The sequence below is a fragment of the Crinia signifera genome, chromosome 9, assembly GCF_055691185.1.
Source record: "Crinia signifera chromosome 9, ASM5569118v1, whole genome shotgun sequence".
Classification (NCBI taxonomy): domain Eukaryota; kingdom Metazoa; phylum Chordata; class Amphibia; order Anura; family Myobatrachidae; genus Crinia; species Crinia signifera.
This window is the reverse complement of record NC_139225.1, coordinates 137,355,332-137,364,258: the sequence shown is the minus strand read 5'-3', so window position 1 is coordinate 137,364,258 and position 8,927 is coordinate 137,355,332. Positions and strand designations below refer to the sequence as shown.

At 47.1% G+C, this 8,927-nt stretch overlaps 1 protein-coding gene across 1 annotated transcript; it reads right to left on the bottom strand.

Annotated features, from left to right (window-relative positions):
• Positions 1 to 289: 289 nt before the first annotated feature.
• Positions 290 to 4,774, bottom strand: LOC146036134 (uncharacterized). Its single transcript, XM_083159966.1, has 2 exons — positions 4,496 to 4,774; positions 290 to 3,525 (listed from the first exon to the last, which is right to left on the bottom strand). Exons 1-2 carry the CDS (start codon positions 4,568 to 4,570, stop codon positions 2,590 to 2,592), a joined length of 1,011 nt encoding a protein of 336 aa, XP_083016092.1. The 5' UTR covers positions 4,571 to 4,774; the 3' UTR covers positions 290 to 2,589.
• Between the last annotated feature and the right edge of the window lie 4,153 nt (positions 4,775 to 8,927).

The following is an 8,927-nucleotide window of genomic DNA, read 5'->3' as shown; positions in this document are numbered from 1 at the left end:
TGGCCCGCATTGTATACAGCTTCCCGCAGTAATGTGGTGTACGCACACGGTTTGATTTGTTCTATTTTACTTATATAAGCAAAATCTAAATCAAAAGGTTTGATGTGGGGCATCAAAATCAAATCGAAAATTCTAGACTGCGCAGGCAAGACTATAAAATACAGATCTGTTCGATATAGGCTAAATAAAACGCGTACACAGCGCCATGCAATTCGACCTGGGATTGAATAGAAACTGAATTTTACCGTGTATACACTTAAGTACATAGGGTGTAAATAAAGGACTTGCTAAACAAAACAAACATATTTAACAAACAGAAGTTTGGTTTATTAAATCATGGCACAATTAGTAGCAATAGAAACAAATAAGTTAATGTAATATTAAAAAAGTTGTTACAGGGGGGAAAAAATAAAATAAAAAAAGTTTGCACGTAATAAATAAAAAGCTTAAAAATACAAAAAAAACAAAAAACCTGCATTGCTGCCTACACAGAACAACATCTCAGGATTTATATTATTCTCTTCCACATTTTACGTCTATGTCTTTAGGTTAAACGGGCAAAAATAACAGAACAAAAACCTTTACAAATAAATTAAAATAAGATTAATATTTGGTCTCAATCAACTGTGGTGAAAATAAGGAATGAAAAGCTTCCCAGAAGCCCTCGCTCACAACACAATCCCCCCCACCACAATCGTCAGCCCCCATTAGACCATTAGTCTGTAAGCACTTCAGGATAGCAATAAAGAAGAAAAAAAAAAAAGTTTCACTGAAGACTGTCCCTAACTATCGGGGGCTCACACCTGCTCCCCATTATTTTGCATGTACTTTTCTACAATGGACTTGTGGTAATTACTCGTTTCGCCATAGAAAAGTCATTCAAGAGACTGAATTTCTGTACATATGGTGCTATTTTGGGATCCACTAGAACCCAGATTACATTTTAGCCATCATCAGCGGCTCATTACAAGAATGACACGAGTGGACGCCTCCATTCAATTCATTCGCACTCCCTTCGCTGACATGTGTGATGGGCAAGAATAGGATCTACATGTGCATTGACAGACTAATGCCTAATGTTAAATAATTGTAACTTAAACCACAAACCCTCATTAAAACGCTTTACAACATAATACCACTGGGTAAAACAAACTTTTTTTTCTTTTTTAGGACATAAATGGCTACAAATAGGTTCTGCTTTTTAACACTGCAAAACAAAGGGTCCAACCTGGAATGGGTACACATCTTCAGCGGAACATGTGATGACAGCAGCGATCCTTGCTTTCATAAGCAATACAGGTGACAAGTATCGTGCACCATATGATCTTAGAGAAAACATCTGTCCTCAACCTGGAAGGGATCAAAGTAATCAACGTTCTAACACCAAACGGAGATTCCAAGACTGGCCACATATAGGGACTGTCGCCCAAACGTAGGGTTCAATAACCGTTTCACAAAACAACAAAGTTCCCAAATGGGAGAATACCGAGTAGTACATACAATGGTCTATGTCTAAGCCTAGAGTACGTACGCCAAGCCAACTTGAGCACCCATCAATGTAGAAGATCAAATCGAACCATGAAAAAACTGGCTTTAAACTTAGAAAAATACTTCTCTGTATCACAAGAGTTCTAGAAAGACATCTGCTCTGAAACTTTGTAATGTACAATTTTATATTCAAGGCAGGTAGAAATCTAGTACAAAAACTGCTCAACTAGGAGTTATAGATATATATATATAAAACAAAAAATAAGATCTAAAAATTCAGGTCTTGTTAAGCTCTTCAATGCCATAAAGGCACTAATAAAAATAGAATATCTAATCAGGCCCATTCATTAGCGTTCTTGTTACGCTTCGAACGGCAGTGTGGCTTGGCACTGGTTGAGTTAATATATGTGCAAGGACTAACTAAGTAGGACCTTTAAACTTGTAAACTACATTCAGATAGGCCACTGGTAAAACCTGCAATCCTTAGAAAATACATCTTTGAACATTTGCTTTGCACTCATTTACAGAACGTATGGCCCGATTCTGGTTCATTCACAAAAGCAAAGTCTCTCTCTAATGGACAAAACCATATGCACTGCAGGTGGGGCAGATGTAACATGTGCAGAGAGTCGGATTTGGGTGGGGTTTGTACTTCAGACTAACTATATTGCAGTGTAAATATAAAGCAGCCAGTATTTACCTTGCACAGAAACAAAACACCTAAATCTAACTCTCTGCACATGTTAAATCTGCCCCACCTGCAGTGCAGCATGGATTTGTCCATTGGAGAGAGAACCAGAATAAGGCCCTTCATTTCTTTCACACACAGGCACAGTAACCCATGGTGCAGATTTACACTTAGAAGTTAAGGAACAAGTTGGGAGAATTATACCTCATTTAGCATAGGGCTGTAATAAGTTAAAAAACAGGTTTTGTACAGTCCCACAAAAGGAAGGAAAAAAACCCCGACAACTCGTTAGTATGCGGTAACAGGTTTGTGACTGCTGCTCCAGCCCAAGTGCTCAATACCTGTGGACAGTCAATCAGGTAAGCGAGGCACACAGCAGCGTGGGTAGGCGAGAGCAGCAGATAGGGGAGGGCTCAGTCTGCAAGGAAGCTGAATATCGGAAGACGCTTTGCTTCCAGCCCACAGGCAGAGAACTCTTCCTCGCTCTCCGGCTGGGTCAAGGAATCCCATCTTTCTGCGACCTTGGCATCCCCTCTCTTCCAGGGAGAAAGCTGGAGTTGCAGACTACCAGTGACCGGGTTCTGCATAGTGGGGCGAGGAGGGGATGAGGACGATGGCCCATATAAGGTCAGACCTAGGGTGACCGGAGGAGAGATGGGCGAAGGAGGACCAACAGTGGCAAAAGGATTGGAAGTGGGTGTCACTGGGCTGGCAGGAGAGAAAGGAGACAGTGAAGCGAGGGAAGAAGCAAGTGAAGAAGAAAAAAGGGAAAGTGAAGACGAGGATGAGGAAGATGGGATCCCAGAGCAGCTAATACTGTGCCTCAGAAGAGGCGGGCGCTGCCCCCTGGCACCGCAGCTAAATCTTTGTTCTTCGGCATTGTGGATAAAGTGACAGCGGGAGCCATAGGGACAGAAGCCGATGGTGTGATAAGTTCTGCACAGCTCCGTCTTGTACTTGGGATGTCTGTTCAGCCCCCGGAGCTCCCCTGTTCCGTGGGCAAACTGACACTTCGAGCCGTACTTGCAAGAGCCGCTCTCATGGAAAGTGCGGCACAGCTCAGTCTTGTAACGGGAAGACGCCGCTCTGGAGGTGACCGGAGACTTCTTACTCTCCTCGATCATGCTGACGGAGCGTTCTGCTTGGAAGGGAATGTGGCGTAGAGGGTTTGAAGGGGGCAGCTCGGAATCGCGGTTCCATGGACTTTGTAGAGGCCAAGCAGAGGAATCCAACAAGTTCTCTTTGCCCTTTGTGCCATCGTTGAGGTTGACTGGACAGGAGGAGTGGGTGCTTGGATGCTCCTCATGGGGACCCTTCAAGCTTACCCCTGCCAGCAGGGATACAAAACTCTGTGAAAGGTGGAAATAAAACAAAGGGATAAGAGAAAGCAGATCAAACAAATAAAAGAGGTTTCACCAACTTTCCCACCACACACGTAGTTAGTGGCAATCTCAGCATCATTCCAACACACAATATACACACACACCACTGGTCTATACAACTAGGTTTACCGTCTCTGGGCTTTTAAAATCTAGCACAAGTAACAAATCAAAACATAAGCATCCAGTGAAGTTATTCAATGAGCATCCAGTCAACCCCATGAGAGAGTAATAAAAGCACATGTAGCTTATCTAAGATATATACTGTACGTTAATTGGCTCCCAACAAGATTAACCCTAGAATGTCTGTGTGCGTGTACATGTGGTAGGGAATACAGATTGTAAGCTCCACTGGGGCAGGGACTGATGTGAGGGTTCAAGTAGTCTCTATAAAGCGATGCAGAATAGGTGTGTGCTATATATAAATAACTAATCTATTATAGCATAACAATATAAAAAGGAGGAAACGCCACATACATGGGGTAGCCCAGGAGCCAGCCACCTGAGCACAGGCATGTACACAACACAAATGCACCAAGCCAGCCCTGCACCCTGAAAGCACTCTACATGCATCACGCCAGCTGTGCACCCTAATTGCACTGAGCCATCCACACACTCCAAATGCACTCTACCTGCAGCCAGCCATGCTAGGAGGATGCACTTCTGAGCCATGCACCCCATTTGCAACCAGACATCCACTCCCAATGCCCCCTACCTGAACTGAAGCCAGCTATCCACACACACCCAAAATGCACCCAGCCATGCAACCCAAATGCACCCTGCCAGCCACGCACCCCAAATGCACCCTGCCAGCCACGCACCCCAAATGCACCCTACCAGCCACGCACCCCAAATGCACCCTACATTGCAGCCAGCCACGCACCCCACGTGCACACGCACCAGCCATGCATGCACCAGACTTATTAAAGTTCCCGGTTACCTTGGACAGATCCGTGTCCAGCTCCGGGAAGGGGCTGAGCAGGCTGGACGGCATGTCTGTGTATCCCGCCGGCATGAGTGGGCTGGGGAGTCCCGACTTCTGCTTCAACCTCGTGCTCCGCAAAAGTGGAATGTTTGTAAGCGGGGCAGATGGTGAGCCCCGTAGCCACGCCCCCAGACCCGGCCACACCCATCCTGCAGCAGCAGCAGCAGCATTGCTCCCAGTCCCGGGCAGGGGCTGCTGCACAGGGAGAGTCTCGGCATCCTATCCCAAACTTTCCCTCCTCTTCCTCAGCGCTGATGCTTGTTCCTAGTCTCCCCCCCTCACACCCACTTCCTCCAGTTGTTACTTTGTTCCCTCCTACATGTACAATGGGCCTTGCTCAGAGTGTAGGAGAAGTTGCAGTGATGCAGCAGGAGGTGTGAGTGCAATCATGGCTGAGCCAGTGGGGTGTAGTCTGTGAGTCCCAGGGCTGAGGAAGTAAGGGGAGGGGAGGGGGGTAACTCTCCTCTGTTCTCTCTAGTTGCAGAATTTCTAAAGGTTTACAAGCAAGTCCCTGAGCCCCTCCATCCTGCCTGCAGAGCCCCCTCCTCCACAGCTCACACAGGTATCCCCCTCCCCCTGCTCTGAGAGGACAAAGGAGAGCCCCCTGTGCAGAGGTAGCATATACCATGGGGTTGTGTATGGTTAGTGATCCCAAATAAGAGGGTGAATGGCAGACCCTCCCCCACCATGCTGTGCCTCTTATCTGCCTCTCACTGGGGATGCTGCAGTGCTAATGTGCCTGGTATACATCATACACTGCTGCTCCCTGAGAACAGTCAGAGTGAGGATGCAGTATCAGGTCTTTGGGTCTGATTCAGATCTGTCTGCTATGCAGCGTATATTTGCAGCCTAGCATACAGGTAAACGCTATCCCGCCGAACACCCACCACCAGCACCAGGAGGGAGATGGTCAAACTCAGGGCGGGCGCGGTCGTCGTGTGACATAAGCCACCCTGTCCCCAGGCAGGCATCAACACGCCCGCGTTCGCAGGGGCACACCCAGCGTTTTTGTGGTTCGCTCCCGGGATTTGCACATGCTCAACCCCAACCATCGGGGACATGCCAAAATCGGCAAGCTACGAGCGGGCGCGAATCTACACCTATGTGCAGTGTGGTACGCATACCCCTCTACATAGGCTGCGAGGGGGGGGGAGTGTGGTACTCGTACCCATAGGCGTGCGCAACACATTTTATTAGGTGGTACACCGTCAAAGGGGTGTGCCTAGCACCACCTATTGAGCATGTCTAACACCGCCCATTGGGTGTGTCTAACACCGTCATCTATTCGCACTCGCTACATTGTAAAATGGCTCTCAGCCACACCATAATCTCCGGCCTATTTCAGGCAGTTTTAATCTTCTAATTACAGTACATGCAAATACAGTCATAAACATACATGGATGACGCAGGCATGTAGTGATATGACAATGGTCTAGTACAATTAACAATGCAAACACACATAATTCATTCATGGGCGTTTCTTTTAATGGATTACAGTTCTAAAAAGCAAAAGTATTTGGTAAAAGGTATTGCTAGCGGCAGGTGGGCACAGCATTAGAGGGTGCACCCCTAACACTCAATGTGCGCACGCCTATGCTCGTACCCCTCTACACAGGAGGGGTGCAGGGTGGTACTAATTCCCCTATGCGTAGGATGGGGGGGGGGGGGGGGGCAGTGTGATACTCATACCCCTCTACATAGGAAGGGGGGCAGTTTGGTTATCATACCCCTTGGAGTAGGGGGGGCATTGTGGTACTCATACCCCTCTGCTTAGGAGGGCGAGGGCAGTGTGGTACTTATACCCCAATACATAAATGGGGGGGGGGCAGTGTGGTACTCATACCCCAATACATAAATGGGGGGGGGCAGTGTGGTACTCATACCCCTCTTCATAGGAGGGGGGGCAGTGTGGCACTCATACCCCTCTACATAAGGGGGGGGGGGTCAGTGTGGTACTCATACCCCTCTACATAGATGGAGGGGGGGCAGTGTGGTACTTTATTCCTATTTGCATAGGCTGCGGGGGAGGAGTGTGGTACTCATTCCTCTCTGCTGGGGGGGGGGGGGGAGATAATGAAAGATTACAATTACTAATGCATGGTTGGACCTTTTGAACTTCAGAAATCTCCTTCCTCATTTAACAAGTGAGAATGATCTGGTTCTGGATGGCAGGTCTGCTTGCTGCAGTCTGAGTATAGGGCCTTATTCAGTATCGGACACAGACAGGCAATTTTTGAAATTCTGTGCATGTGCAGCAGCCGCAGCGCGTATGGGGGGGGGGGGGGGGGCTGCCATGTGATTTTAGCAACACTGCAAAATGGTACTGAATAGGGCCAAAGTAGCACGACATGCCATGCCTCAGTGGTTGTTCTGTTATTTCCCATCTCTAGTGCTAAAACATGGAAAGCCAAATATCTGTCCTGAATTTCTTCGCACAATGATGCCACCATTATCACCCCAATATTTTTCAATAACTTAGACTCTGAGAACCCCCATTATCAGATCAGTAGGAATAGGTTTTATAAATGTTCTACCTTGAGAATTACAATGAGGTGCATTTCTATCCTGAGCAAATCTTACTTGGGTATTAAGAAGTTTTCGTGTCAGTAATTATGGGCTGGCACAGTTCCGAAGTTGCGGACCCTGGCAGGCGATAATATAGATAACCAGCTGAATCAATTTGAAACCCAAGTAAAAATGTACTGCTGTTTATGGCTATAGGTGAATGGAGACGGTCTGTCACCACCATTGGGATTCAGTTGTGTCACCAGTTTGATAGTTTGTACAGTCAAATCACACTGTTTGGACACACAACCATCAACCACTCACCAGAAACAAAATAGTGGTTCCCTAATTACCAGTTTGATGTTGCAGTGTAAATGATTGCCGCTTTAAAATAACTGGAGATTTCTTACCAAATCTCTCACTTTTTGAATCTCTAATCCTATTACATTTCACCCCATAGGGTCAAATGTAATAGGGTGTGATAATCAGAACGTGAGAACTTTTGGGAGAGTTTTTCCGATTTTTAAAGCCTCACTCATTTGCACTGTAAAAAAAAAAAAAATACAGGTTGATTTTGCCGTGTGATTGATTGCCGCTTTAACAAATTGGGAAAACTCTCCCAAAATCTCCCACTTTCTGCCTAAAATTTAGACGCAAACCCGTCTATATAGAACTTTAGGCACCCTGCCGGCTGACTAAAATTTACGCGCAAACCCGTCTATATAGAACTTTAGTCAGGGTGACTAAACTTCTATATAGACGGGTTACTGCGTCTACATTTTTGTCACCCTTTTACTCATTAAAAAAAACGACGTGGGGTCTTCCCCCACGGCTGCAACCAGCACCAGGCTGAAGAGCCGGGGCTGGTATTAAAAAATCAGGAAACCAACCAGATAGGGCTTCGCTGATTTTTTAAAACCAGCCCCAGGCTCCAGGTCCGGGGCTGGTTCCCAAAATACCGGGGACAAAATGACTAGGGGTCCCCCATATTTTAAGAACCAGCCCCAGGCCAAATCAGCCAGCAGGGTAATGCCACAGCCGGGGGGAGACTTTCTATTCAAGTCCCCCCGGCCAAAGCATTCAGCCCTCTGACCGGTCAGCCTGGCCAGGGGTCCTGGGGGAGTGGGGACCCCCCCAATAAAGGAGTCCCCCCCCTCCAAGACTTACCTGACCAGGCTTAAATAAATACACACTGACACATTAGAAAAATAAAAGTTTAATACATACAGTACATTACACAAACACACTGATACTTACCTATCTTGATCCCGTAGGTAGGTCCCAGGGGTCCTGGATCCGTAGTAATCCAAAGGGGTACCTGGGGAAGGAAATCCTACTCACCTGCTCCTGTGGCGACCACCTCGACATCTTCTGTTGAAGTCCCGCTGCTCCCGGCTGCTGTGGTACCCGCTCCGCCTCCGCTGTATACTAGAGACGCAGAGATCCTTCTTCCTCGGCGTCTCTGCTCAGAATGATTTCTGGCCAATCAGGAGCCGAGAAAGTCGGCCTCCTGATTGCCCAGAAATCATTTTGAGCAGAGGCGCAGAGGAAGAAGGATCTCTGCGTCTCTAGTGTATAGCGGAGACGGAGTGGGTACCACAGCAGCCGGGAACAGCACTACTTGAACAGAAGATGCCGAGGAGCAGGTGAGTAGGATTTACTTTCACAGGTACCCCTTTGCATTACTAAGGATCCAGGACCCCGGACTCTTCAGCCCTGGAGCCCCAGAGCCGGACCAGCCCCGGAACCAAGCCACCGGACCGGACCCAGGGACCTACCTACGGGATCAAGATAGGTAAGTATCAGTGTGTTTGTGTAATGTATGTATTAAACTTTTATTTTTCTAATGTGTCAGTATGTATTTATTTAACTATTTTTTTTA